Source organism: Macadamia integrifolia, chromosome 8 (genome assembly GCF_013358625.1).
Source record: "Macadamia integrifolia cultivar HAES 741 chromosome 8, SCU_Mint_v3, whole genome shotgun sequence".
Taxonomy (NCBI): Eukaryota; Viridiplantae; Streptophyta; class Magnoliopsida; order Proteales; family Proteaceae; genus Macadamia; species Macadamia integrifolia.
This window is the reverse complement of record NC_056564.1, coordinates 7,239,231-7,252,644: the sequence shown is the minus strand read 5'-3', so window position 1 is coordinate 7,252,644 and position 13,414 is coordinate 7,239,231. Positions and strand designations below refer to the sequence as shown.

The window sequence follows — 13,414 nt, the reverse complement described above, 5'->3', positions numbered from 1 at the left end:
TCTCATTGCTCCAACTTCAAAAGGTCATATCTCCTTCATCTTAAGTCGGATTTGGGTGAACCAAGTTGCAGCTTCTTCGTTTTTTCAAGCCCTACACCATGGAAGCAAGAAAAATGGGTTTTGAGTGAAAGAAAGCTACGGTTTTGGTAGGAGAAGCTTCCCCCTCTTTGTTGGTCCTTGAATGAACATACATTCTTGATGATAAATGTTCTTAGGCCATTAAAGAAGGTAAAAGAGGTGGTTGAAGTGTGTTAATGGTACATTAACTCAAAGCCAAGAAAGAAGAGAAGAAAGCAAGGATGTGTTTGCTTTGAAGAGCAAGAAGCCAAGGAGAGAGAAGGTGTGAGCACCAAACTTGTCAGTACAAGTTTCCAGTCATCCCAGGCAATCGGTTGTGAGATTCTCTAACCTGTGATTTTACATTACATGTATGTATGTATGTTAGGGTTAGTTGTGGATGAATGTATACATGCTAGGTTAGTTGTGGATGAACTGTGAGCATGCTAGTTAGTTGCGGATGCATATGCTAGGCAGAGCTTGACTGTAGGGCATTGATATAAGCCCAATTTAATTGTATTATTTATTGTGTGCTTAGTGGGTGCTAAGCACCGGGAGTGGGTGCTACACATTGTATCGGCACTACGAGTGCCATCTCAGCTTCGGCTTGAGAAAATTGGGTGTGGGTGCTCCCGACTGTGGGTGCAGTCAAAAGTAGTGTATTGAGTAGGTACGAAGCCTTTACAGGCACTACTCCGGGGATGTAGGCAAATTGCCGAACCTCGTAAAAACCCTGTGTTGTGGGTGCTTGTTGTTTGCATTTGATATTGAAGTGCGTGGAATGTGGAATGGGTGTGCATACTTGGAAGTGCCTATGAGAGGCTGAGTGTGCATACGACTGTGTGCAAACAGGGACAGGTATATTAGGTTCTTCTTGGCCAGACATCGGACAGGTTTTTAGGTATCAGAATTGAACTCACTGATTCACCCCCCTCTCAGTGACTGCCGGGTTACAACAATTAAAAGAGAATGAGAATATACAAACTAGAAACCATTTGGATCACAATTCCACCTTCGGCATGGCCATCAGCAGAAAGGAATCCAAAGCAAAAAAAAAATATATATATATATATATATATATCGGCAAAAGAAGGAACGTTATCCCAGAAAGAAGTAACTTGAGATCTTGTTGCCCTCTTAGCCAAAATATCGGCAACAATATTAATTTCACGATATCCATGTGAAATATTCCATGAGATGTGATCGAGATAGAGCTTGAAATACCACCACTTCTACAAATAACACCAGGAAATGTTCTGATTTTGGATGTAAGTAACCATAGCATGTGAGTCGCACTCAATCCAAAGCTTAGATATATTTTTTTGAGCAGCATAATGTAAACCATGGAAGAATTCTGCAAACTCTGCCATAAAATTTGTACATATACCTTCTTAGATAGAGAAACAACTCACCTCAGAGCCTGTGTCATTACAAAGGATGCCTCCCGACCCTGAGCAACCTGGGTAGCCTAAGGAGCAGTCATCAATATTTAATTTATAGAATCCCAAAGGCGGACATCTCCAGAGAAACTCAACTAATCTTCTAGCTTTTGAATTTGCGAAATTCATCTTGAGCTTCCTTGAGAGAAGGTCTTTCATAGAGTAGACCTGAATGGGGACTACAACTGAGTAGTCCTAGAGGCCTTGTAATATTGAATTAACCACCAAAGACATAGGCTTAGTGTGATTTTCAAAGATCCTCCGATTTCTTTCCAACCAAATATTGTATGGAATTAGAATAGCCAGTGGAAGCCATGCCCTTTTGCAAGGAACAAAAACAGCTTTCCTCTTCCACCATAAGAACAATTCTTCAATTGAGGGGAAATCATTCCATCTAATATCAAAGATAGCGGCAATTGTAGACTAGACTCTATAAGAAAAATCACACTCCAAAAAGAGATGGTTTAAAGATTCCTCACAGTTTAAACAAAGGTTGCACCTCGAGACCAATGGGACTTGGCATCTTTTAAATTTATCATCAAAATTTCAAGAACAACTTATAGAAATAAGGTGATTTATTTACATACCATTCTTAATATTTATATCTTGGAAATCAGTGATATCCTTACAAGGATTCATCTATTTCCACATAAAATGTAAGGAACACTGTCCTTCATTCTGGACAACCTACCAACCGACTTAAAAGGCCCCAGATTTGTCCTAGGATTGCCCTTATTCTGAAGGTGGGGGGGGAGAAATGCAAGAAAGGTTAAAAATCCCTTAGTTCATCATTCTAAGGTTCTACAAATTTTCACGTAAAATATCATTTGCAGAGAAAATCTTCCAACAAAACATACAGTTAGTAAAGATTCTTTCAACTAGTGATTGGTTTAAGATAATTCATACTCACCCGGGTATCACTTTCGAATAACATGCAGGGCCTAGTGGATCACAGTGGAATCTCTTAAAACAATTTTCTCCAACACTGGTATATAACACGTTACTTTAAATAAAAAAAAAAATCTAGTACAATACAAGAGGGTGATCGTCGAAATTTCGAATCAGAGATTCTTGTGAATGTAATTAATTTAGTGCATAAACTGAATATAATAGTGATTTCAGAATTTAAATGAAATTAGCTGAAAATTCTCTCAATAAACCGTACCCAAAACAAACAACTAGTATTAAAATATCTACATTTGGATGAGATCTCACACAAATTTTCCAAATTTCCAGAGCTCTAAGCCTGATCCCAGTTTAAGTTTCCCCAATCTAACAGGGATTGAAGATCGTCATCTGTCATCTCCCAATCAGTATTTTCACCAGTCTGAGGGAGGTGAGCATCATCTCCAGCTGAGGATGCACTGTCCGGTGAGCTACTTCTCTGAGGGTTCTGATGAGAAGATGTGGTAGCCATGTCCCCAGTCCCACTGGTCGGCCCAGCTCCAGAAGGAGGTTGCTGTACCTGCATTTCCATCTCGCTTGTCGTGGCTCCTGAGGGCCTTCGATCGAAAGCTCTCAAGCTCCCCGATCCTACGTACACCCGGCACAAACTAAATTCGTGGCGTAACTGCAAAATTTTGTTATAAATTTCTCTCGTCAGTTCTAAAATATATATATTTTAACAATTGATATCACAGTGAAAGTCACAGTTTACTCACAATTGGATTTGGAGTTGCATTAGTTGAAGAAGAGGCTTCTGCTAAGATAGCTCGATACTCATTCATCTTCCACTCAGTTTTCCTTCCAGTAGGAGCTTTTCCTTTGTAGAAAACCATGGTTTTCTTCATTCCGATTACCCGATTCGCTGATGAGTAAGCGTAGCCAGGAGAACCAGTAGCTTTCCAATATCCAGAACTTGTGGTTCGGTTTGGTCTTCCTCCACGCGCTTCCCTCGCTTGTCTTGGCGTGAAGAAGAACCATTGCTCAGGATCTCCATGACACAGCTCTCCTGCAAATTCTGGAACCAAACACATAACAAAATCAGATTCCAGGTCTCTGGTCTCTCGTCTCGTTCCTTCTAGTTTGTTAAGACTATACATACCTGGAAGCTGCCATGGATCCATTGCGTAAATGTCGAGAACTGGAATAACCCGGTCAAGGTCTGGTCTCGTTCCTTCTAGCTTGCTGCGTAGATAGAAAGAAATCAGTTCTTCTTCCGTTGGGTAGAACCGAAAACCTGGTGGCAGATTATCCATTTTTTTGCTCCTCTCTCTCTCTCTCTCTGTAGCTCAATCCTTTCTCTCTGTGTCTTTGCTTACGTATGTGTCTGGTTATGGGAGAGATGCCTTCATTGTTTTAAATTTAAAGGAGAGGATTGTGAAGTGAAGGAAGAGGGAGAAGCACAGAGCCCAGTGAAAGGGAAATATCGAGGGTTTGCGTAGAAACTTCCACGCGGTTCGATGAGGATTTCTTCAAAATCATAGCCAATTACTTTATTTTGCTTTGTCCACTAGACAATCCCCAAAATAACCCTCTACTTTGTTGAATCAGTCAATCTCCCATCCTTACGCTGGTGTTACTGTTACTCCAGTCTTTTTTCTCTTCACCCACCATCTCCATTCATGCGTTACATACATGTGCTGATATGCCCCACTCCACTATCAATCCTGATCGTCAATTTCTCTTTGCACCAGTCAACCTTCTATGGGCAACAATACCATCACGATGCAACTAGGTTATTAGTAACTTATTATCCACTCTCTCTCTGAAAACGAGAGAGAGAGAGAGAGGAGAGCGGTGATAAGACGGCAAACGGTCAGGTTCGTTGTAAGCTAGGTGTGAACGAAAGTACCAAACACCTGCATAGTCAGTCCCAATTGTCCTTAAACCCTAAATTGGTTGTTGTGCAAGCGGTGGAGAGCACGGTTTGAGGAATCCGATAGAATCGGTCTGGATCGGTTAGATTGGATCAATATCATCCTCGTTCAATCTTGATTCTGGTCTGTATCATTAAAATTGATACAGAAAGATAATAAGGTAAAAAAATAAATTTTTAATGACAATCTAAGGTATTTCTGTCCAATATAAACCAATTATATTTTCTTAAACCATGGTGGAGAGAGCTAGATTGTGGTCTTGTATGTGGGTAAATTGCCAATCCAAGGGGGTAGCGCAGTTGATGAGCAACAAATTTGGTACGAGTTGTAAACTCGGAAGTCCTAAATTTGATTCCCACTAGGCACCCTGCTCATGCCGTTGTGGGGTCAGTATGGACTCGCGGGACTAGTCAGGCCAAAGGCCTGAATACTTGTTGTTAGCAAAAAAAAAAAAAAAATGTTGGTAAACTGCCACGTCTATTCTTCTTTATTTTTTTTATTCAACCCGTTCATCATACTATTTATTTCAACCACAAAGATCTTGGAATCTTTTGGTTAGGTCTTACTATCTAATCGCATTCTCCCTTTCTTCTTTATTTATTTATTTATTTGATTTAACGAGGGTAAAAAGGATTCTATTCAGGAGTGAATAGAGTAGGAGTTGCGCCCTGATATGAAGGTGGGTGAAATGATCACCCCACCCTCATTGAACCCAAACCATACTTCCCATCAGAATACTCTTTGTTCATATATAATCAATAATCTATACTTTTTCAATAACTAAATGGTAACAATATAGATTTTTTTTTTTTTTTTTTTGGTTAAGATTAAGTTTTCTTTCACTTAAGGTCAAGAAATCTCTTCACCAAAGGCGATGTGACGCTATGATTAAATTATAGGAGTTTGTATTCAAAAAACACATGTCGGATTATGCTTTTTTTTTTCTTTTCTTTTTTTCTTTTTTTCAAAGGTCCTTTATCATGTTAACCATTCATTTATTTAGTCAGCATATGATTTTAGGCTTCTCATTTCAAGGAAGTATACTAAAGAATTATCACGTACATTGCTTTGTGGATTTACTAAATTTAATTATGAAACACTGTCATCATCATCGTCATTAAATAAACCAGATATAGTAATTTTCATTGTCAAAGCTAACATTATTTTTTGGATTATTAACTAAAAATATCTCTCTCTCTCTCTCTCTAACCATGAAAGAGCCATGAAACGCCATGATCATGGAAACTGGGGAGAAATTTCACGTTTGGTCACAAAAAGAGAGGCCTCGCTTTTGTGAGAGAGAGAGAGAGAGAGAGAGAGAGAGAGAGAGAAATAGCTGTGAAGTGATTTGTAATACTAACTTCGGTCATCAATTTGAGTTCTTCCTTCCAGGCAAGAGTCAAGATTCTGTCGTTCTAGGGTTCTAATAAGTCTTTACGTGACGCATATAATTCTACGGTTGGAAAGAAAAAAAAATCAATATATTTTGCCAAGTCAAGCTTTTCCTCGAAACTGTTATCATTATTGTTCCCTATTTATCTATAGATCTAGATTCTATAAATCAATAGTAATGTAATGCCAATATGCCATGGAATAGGTAAGGGAAGGACAAAGGGCAGAAAAAAAATGTAAGTTTTTTTTTTTTTTTAATAAAGAAAAAAAATTGTAAGGCTCTACCCCATTTAAATGTAACATTTTTTTTTTTTGATGTCCTTTGTTATCTAATGTCTTATTAATCCACGTCAAATTAATGGTCATAACTTTGTGTGTAACTATTACCATGCATACACGGAGAATATCTTACCTTTTTATTCTGTAATTCTCAATTGTACACATTTTTATTCACATAGGAGCCACTTGACCCCAACAGACGGCATCGGTAATCAATGTCCATTTTTTTCTATACCCTTTCTACAAACACTTTTATAGAAATCATTTCATAGATTTTACAAATGTTGGCAAACCATGTCATATAGAAATTGTATGAGTTTTCCTCAAGTCAAAGTGAAGGGAAATCCTTAAGCACGGGTGTCAGATGCATGGAAGTTTCAGGAGGGAATTTTGGAAAGCATACTAAAACCCTATAGGGGGTAATTTGTGAACCCTAGAATGGTGTGGTAAACCTTCTTGCACAATAGAGGAAAACATTTTCCATGGAAATCTATCAAACAATTGTGAGATTTAATGCAATATTCCTATAAATAGAAATATGTAAATATCTTGAAGATAATTAATATTCATATAATGTCGGAAAAATATTTTTAAATATAGAGAAAAGGTTCTCTGAGTTGCCAAGGAAGGGTACATAAAAACACGCTCTCTCTCTCTCTCTCATGAAATGACCTTACTGCCCTCCCATGTATGGAATTATTCCATTGCATCTCATTGGTGAGCTCCTCTGATGTAGGCCTGGAATTGCATCTTATTATTTATTCTAATTTATTTTCATTATTTTCTTATTTCTATTTGGTCGATGGGTCAACCCAAACCCATAAATAGTTTATTTAATTAATTTAGGTCTGTCTGATTTTATTGTTGTTTTTAATCTCAACCATAGGAGTTTAATTAGATTGGATGGTTGAGAATGATTAGGGTTTGTCTAGGTTTTTATTTTCCTATAAATATGTAATTGGAGAACAATGTGAGGGAGTTGAATTTTTGAAGTAAATTAAATGTGGAGTTCCTCCATTTTATTGAAGTTTATAAGAACTTCTCTATTTGCAAGTTTTGAAGAGCTTAAAAACAAGTCTAGAAGAACTTGTATCGTGCAGGTTGAGTACTCCCCACCCTCTACCATTCCTAGACGAGTACGATAGTCAGTTTCACACTTCCAAGGCTACTTCATCCTCTATGCCACTTGCTCAAGGAATCTTCTCACTTAAATATATATTGTGAGTGTCTTTCAATACTATGGTGTCAGAATGGAAGGAAGTTAGTACTCTTTTGAAAAAAAAAACGGAAGCCAACATTGTCAATGTAGAACTTTGGTTATATCATTGAGTTGGTTACTCAGTGAATTATTAACCACGAGCTTGACAGGTTGCTATGTGATGATCCCAAATGAATCATATGGTCTTCGATTCCTTCACCTTATAAGTCAATTTATGGGGTTGAGTTCTCCCCTAAGGTTTGTATCATGTTATATTCTGTTTACTATATTATGTGGTACCATAAAACAATTCCCTTATATATAAGAGGTAAATTGCCCTTTGACAGCGTGGAGAAGTTTTTTAGGGTTATATAAGCTCGGGATATTCATGATCAATATTTTTCAAACTACATTTATGGTGGTGAATCCTTGGAATCTTACGTTCCATGCAAATATGCCTTCGGGGTACTTCAATTCTTTTTTTTCCTAGTCGGACCGTCAGAGTAGTTGTTGAAAGAGACGAGTATGGACTCATCTGAACTGCATAAGAATAAGCTCAGGCTCAAGCAAGTGCGGAAGTTGAATTCTGTGACGGGAGCCATTTTTGTTAGGCTCTTAGATCCCTTCAAAACAATATTTATCAAATCTTGCTGACTACCAAAATGTGGGAGAGGTATGTGGCAAGTGACGAAATCGTAAACCAAACCTGGCCAAGACTTTCTCTTCACCCACCAACAACTATTATTGTAGTTATTTGATATAATTCTAAGGGAAGTTTTGGAGGAGGGAGGAAGAAATTATGACCTTGATTTTCTTCATCGTGGTTGACGAAAAACTTTCTCCAACGAAAACACTCGAGGTCTTACCGCTCCATAAACAAATGGTCTACAAGGTATAATGATGATAGATTACGATCAGCACACCTCCTCGTGGCACCCAATAGTTGGTCCATCTTCCAATGGGTTACAAGGTGAGGGAAGAAGATCAAAACACATTAGAGGATTTGGGTGAGAATCCATCACAGTAATAGATGTACCCCATGACTTCATGAATCAAAGCATTGAACCAATAACCAATTGCTCCATTCGGATGTTTACTCTAACCATATACAAATTCTCAAATAGAGTAAGAAAGGAATAGTGAATAATCAAATTGGCATCTCTCACGCAAAGATAATGGATGTATGGAAGGAAGTGTCTCACGATTGATATACAGAGTAACCCATATGATCAAGGAGGGGAGAAAATATAAAATGATATGTACTATTGACAATGTGTACGTCATTTTCCTAACATTTAATAATAAGATTGAAAACAATGTAGTAGAGTACCAGCGCCTAGGAGGTCTCAGGTTCAAAACTACCGCATGTAGTCCGCACCCCTTTATATCCCTTTACTTGCAACCCAGAAAAAAAAATTATTATTTTAATGTTGACTTGATTTTTCTTTCTCTCCTTTATTTCTCTTACAACTTAAACAGACTCTTGAGAAATTGAGCCCAATTGGGTTGGTGGCCTAACTTTTCGGCTTCATGAACATATAAAGGTTAACCGTGTTTTCATTCGGAGACCACTTTATTACATGGCCTTTTAAGTCGTTTTGAGGTTGCGAACATAAGCTCTTTAATACGTATTAGGATTCCGTGGCGAAGGGTGAATGACAAAGGTAATAAAAGCATCAGAGGGTATTTATGACAATAAACAAGTACAAAGGGACCCTATTGGCACCACTTGGGGTTTCAAGATGTCCCGTTTAAGTGGTCACATTGAAGCATTGCTCGGTCATAGGAGAATGTCGGAAGGAACCTATAAAGCTATGAAGCGTCATAAAAGACCCGCGCTTATGTGGAAAAGACCTCATCGATATGAATCAGCAAGAAAGCAACAGGTCGAAACGCCGGAGTTTACCACTTTGTAGTGTAATGCACGAGAGAGACCACCCCTCCGTGGGTGCCCAGGTACTTAGGGAGATTTAGGGGGTGAATAGGTACACGATTTTAGGTTTAATTTTTTATTTGTGCATCTGTGATTGAAATAGAGATCATGATAATAAAATCGTAATCTCCATTAATGGTGAAATTTATTGTTTATCCTTGTAGGTAGGGGTCTTGAGTCGATGAAAACTCTCTTTTTTTTTATATTTGGCCCTTTTGATAGTCACGTATCCTAGACTTAAACACATGTTATTGTAGGACACGTGTTAATAGAGAATTTTTTTTTCCCCTCACATTGGATTTTGGGTCTTCTTTCCATGTTGTGATCTCCCTACATGATCTTAGAGTTCATGGGATATCAGGCTACGAGTCAAAATGATCGATTTATGGCTTTAATATGATGCCCTACCCAAATAAGTCTGTCTAGTTGCAAGTAAAGGAAAGGGAAGTGAATTTTTTTTTAATGAAAAATATTATTATAATCATGTTTATTTAATCTACTTAAAATTCTTACCACATTTGACAATTATATTTTTCAAATATCTTAATTCTTCTTATAAAATCAAAGTAATTTGATTATAGCATAAAAATAAATATTTTAGAGTTAATTATACTATCAAGTTAGGTAAGGATTAAAATATCCGCTTTTAGAATTGATTTGTTTTCATTTTCTTATATTTAAGGAAAGCCCAAAATGATTGGTCTGATCCATCCATGAAAAGCTGGAGAATGGGTCACACTAATATAATTTGAGGACCACTTTATTACGTTCTTTTATTTTTTGAGATACAAATTTAAGATCTAGGTATATATATTAGGAATTTTTTTTGACTAAATTATATATTAAGATTCCAAAGTATCGGTCTTATTTTATATATATATATATATATATATATATATTAAAAGAATTAGATTCACATGGATTGATATCTTTTTCAGACCACTCATTGATGATAATGTATAGATTCTTTCCACGCTGGCAGTGTGGAAAAACCTATCACCCAAACTAATTAAATGGTGAACAGAGAGAATCTGAAAGAGAGGGCTAATGAGAAGGCTAAAAACTGCATCTGGGGGGTATCTATGTCAATTAACAACTAGTGGCCACGCTTAAGCATTTGCTCGGTCCAAGAGACAGATAAAGGCAATGGTCATAAGTCATAACTAACAATAAGAATCATGAAGAAGCGTGTCATGAGTCATGAGATACCCGCGTTTTACGTGGAAAATATCTTGACGTGAATCAGGAAGTAGCACTATAGTTTACCAAGAAAGGAACTCATTTTCTTATTTTAAGTTGTTGTAGCACTGTCAGAGAGAGAGAGAGAGAGAGAGAGAGAGGGAGGGGGGGAACTTTGTTTTAATCAAATCTTTTCCCCTTTGTGGGGTTAAGAGAGAATCTTGACTTCTTTGAAAGACCTGAGTGCGTCGGTTAGCTGCTCAGCCTACGCGGTCACATATACACCGTCACATCATACGTACACTTCAAAAGTTCTTTCCGTTACACGTTTGCCGTAGCTACTTTCCTTTGAAAACTTCCACCCTAGTTACTTACCCACTACAAAAAACGTCATATATTGGGTGGCCCATGGAGTGGCCCAGCCCAGGCTGGCTTGGAGCTTTCAAAATTTAAATTCGTATTGGACTCTTAACTTGTTCAAGGTCGAAAACACGGAGATTGAGACATCATGGCCCAGGCCCAACCCTAGGTCCCATAGCTTAACCCAGGCGAAACCAGTCTGTGGTGACTTAAGACGTCACAACTCAGACCCAACCCTACTGGACTCAATCAACCTAACTTGGCCCTGATTGACCTTGATTGTGCTAGGTTAGGCCTGGTTGGCCCTAGCAACCCCTAGTTTGCCATTTCAGGGCTAGGTTAGCCTTTTTTTTTTTTTTTTTTTTTTTTTTTTTTTTACCATGTGTATGAAATTATTCTGCATAAATTATATATTCTGTAATGGATTGGGCCAGGCCGGGTTGGGCTCAACCGAGGCCTCAGCCCAAAGCCAATCCAACCATGAAATTTCAACCCTAGGCCAACCCACCTGCTAAAAGCCCAAGCCAAGCTATATCAGGCTCAAGGTGGACTTGCTCGGCCTTACAGTGCCAAACTCACACACCTATGGCTCTTGAACCATAAGCAGATTACATAAAAGCCCTTTTGTCTTCTTTGATGCAAATGAGGTCACGAGGGGCAGAAATAGGTAATTCCAGAATTTTTTGTAACCACCACGTGTTACACGGAGAATAAGCATTTGTAATGAAGCTGTTTTTTTGTCTTTTGTTATATGATTTAGTCAAACATTTAACTCATTTCAACCATGTGCCTCGCCATACTCGCGTAATGTCAAAATCATAAAATGGAACGTAATTTATTAAGTCGATATTTCAATTAGGGGTGTCAATCGGTTGTGTCGAGTAAGTCTCAGTCGGGCCTAATCAAGCCCGCGGGCCTATGTCTTCGAACATGACCTACCTATTTAAGGAATGATTCGGTCTCCTTTGATGTTGTGTCAGGCTTGATCAGGTTCTGGGCTTTAATCAGGCTTCTCATAATCTAACTAATCGGGTCTTAAACGGTCTTTATTTTTCTTAGATTTAAAATACTTTAATTTATTTTATTAAATCATCAACAGTTTTAAAAATATATTACACTAATTACAATCAATAATCGAAAAAAATATCAATATATACCCTATTCTATTCCAAAAAAATCAAAATTCTCATATAAACGGTCAGGCTAAACGTGTCGGTCCGAGTCGGACTTATAAATGGATCGGGCCAGTCAGGAGCCCCATCAAGCTTACCCTTGCACTGTGTACTACCTATTTATAAACGGGCCAGGCTTAGGCCCAACAAGTTTATTAATCGGATCTGTCCAAGTTGGGCATAAAAGTGTCGGATTCAGCCGGGCCTACCGGTAGGGGGCTGGAATGACAACCCTAATTTCAATGTTTCAATACACTTGGGCTGGGCTAATAACATTTCACAACCTACAAACCCAATAAATGAACTTGTTGCTCAATGGTGGCAACCTCTGGTGTAAGACCTAGTCTCCAGATATTTGATATATTTCTCTTTGAATGAGATCTTAATTCCATCTACGATTTCATTAGATATCTTACAACTAGAATGGAGATCTTGTGATCGGATTCTCCATTCCATCCCACGTATTTCTATATATAACCCACAAACCCAATAACCAAATACTCCCAAGTATACAGAATCCATAGGCCTTAAGCCCATGGCAGAACCCATTATTAATGAAGCCCAAAATCTAGAAAATCATCCAAGTTTACCAACAGGGTAAAATTGCAACTAGACTGGATTCGGCCCATGTCATGGAAAGCTAAACCTCAGCCCTGGTCCAGCACAGCCCTGCCTGAAATCAGACTAGGATATCATCAGCCCAAGCCTAGCTTGTATGCTCAAGGCCAAGTCGGGCTTACGCAATTTTTCAGCATTTTCTAAATTCAACAAAGGAGAAACCCCAAAACAAAATTTTTAAGTTTCCATCCCCCTTTGCTAATGTATATATGTGAATAAATTTTAAAATATAATATATTTATCGTATTATTATGGTGACTAAACAGAAATGTTATTAATTTAATGGTAGATGTCGCATGCATATTGTCCTAACTCATATCCATGCGTTTTGGGCCGGGCTGAAACTTAAATCTCAACTTGAAGTCCGAACCAACTGCTAAACACAACAGCCAGCCCAAACCTGGATATTTTAAGATGGGCTTTTGTGAACGAAATTTAGCTACTGCCCGGGTTGCAGCCAAGTAACTGCAACCCCTATGGCAGCCAAAGAAATGGAATCTAAAAGGGCATTTTGAAAAATATTATAACTTAGGAGGGTATTTGTGAACCCTAGGAAAAAGTGAATATTCCATTTCTTTGGCTGACAGCAAAGTGTTGCAACCAAGTGGCTGCAATCTGGGTGGCAGCCAAATTTTTTCCGGCTTTTGGTATGCTTGGGCTTTTTACCCAAATTTTCTTTCCATATTAAAAAAATGAGAAAGTCAAGGGTTGTGTCTGGACGTTACCTACATCAAACCGCATGAAGAATCCTTTACTCTCAACCATTGGGTCTCTTCATTCATATTCTTTGCAATCATAATGGAACAAAAGGAGCGGAAAGTTTTTAAAGGAAACGGGTTCCTAGACCAACAGTTTGGGAGACCTTATCTTTGCCCATATAGAAATATTTTAGGTTGCTTTTGGTAGCCATCCATAAAAATGTTTTTGACGTTTTTCTGTTCCATGGGAACAAAAAAAAAAAAAAAAAA

At 38.0% G+C, this 13,414-nt stretch overlaps 1 protein-coding gene across 1 annotated transcript; it reads right to left on the bottom strand.

Annotated features, from left to right (window-relative positions):
- Positions 1-2,514: 2,514 nt before the first annotated feature.
- Positions 2,515-3,720, bottom strand: LOC122085538 (NAC domain-containing protein 90-like). Its single transcript, XM_042654014.1, has 3 exons — positions 3,541-3,720; positions 3,158-3,456; positions 2,515-3,066 (listed from the first exon to the last, which is right to left on the bottom strand). Exons 1-3 carry the CDS (start codon positions 3,692-3,694, stop codon positions 2,737-2,739), a joined length of 783 nt encoding a protein of 260 aa, XP_042509948.1. The 5' UTR covers positions 3,695-3,720; the 3' UTR covers positions 2,515-2,736.
- Between the last annotated feature and the right edge of the window lie 9,694 nt (positions 3,721-13,414).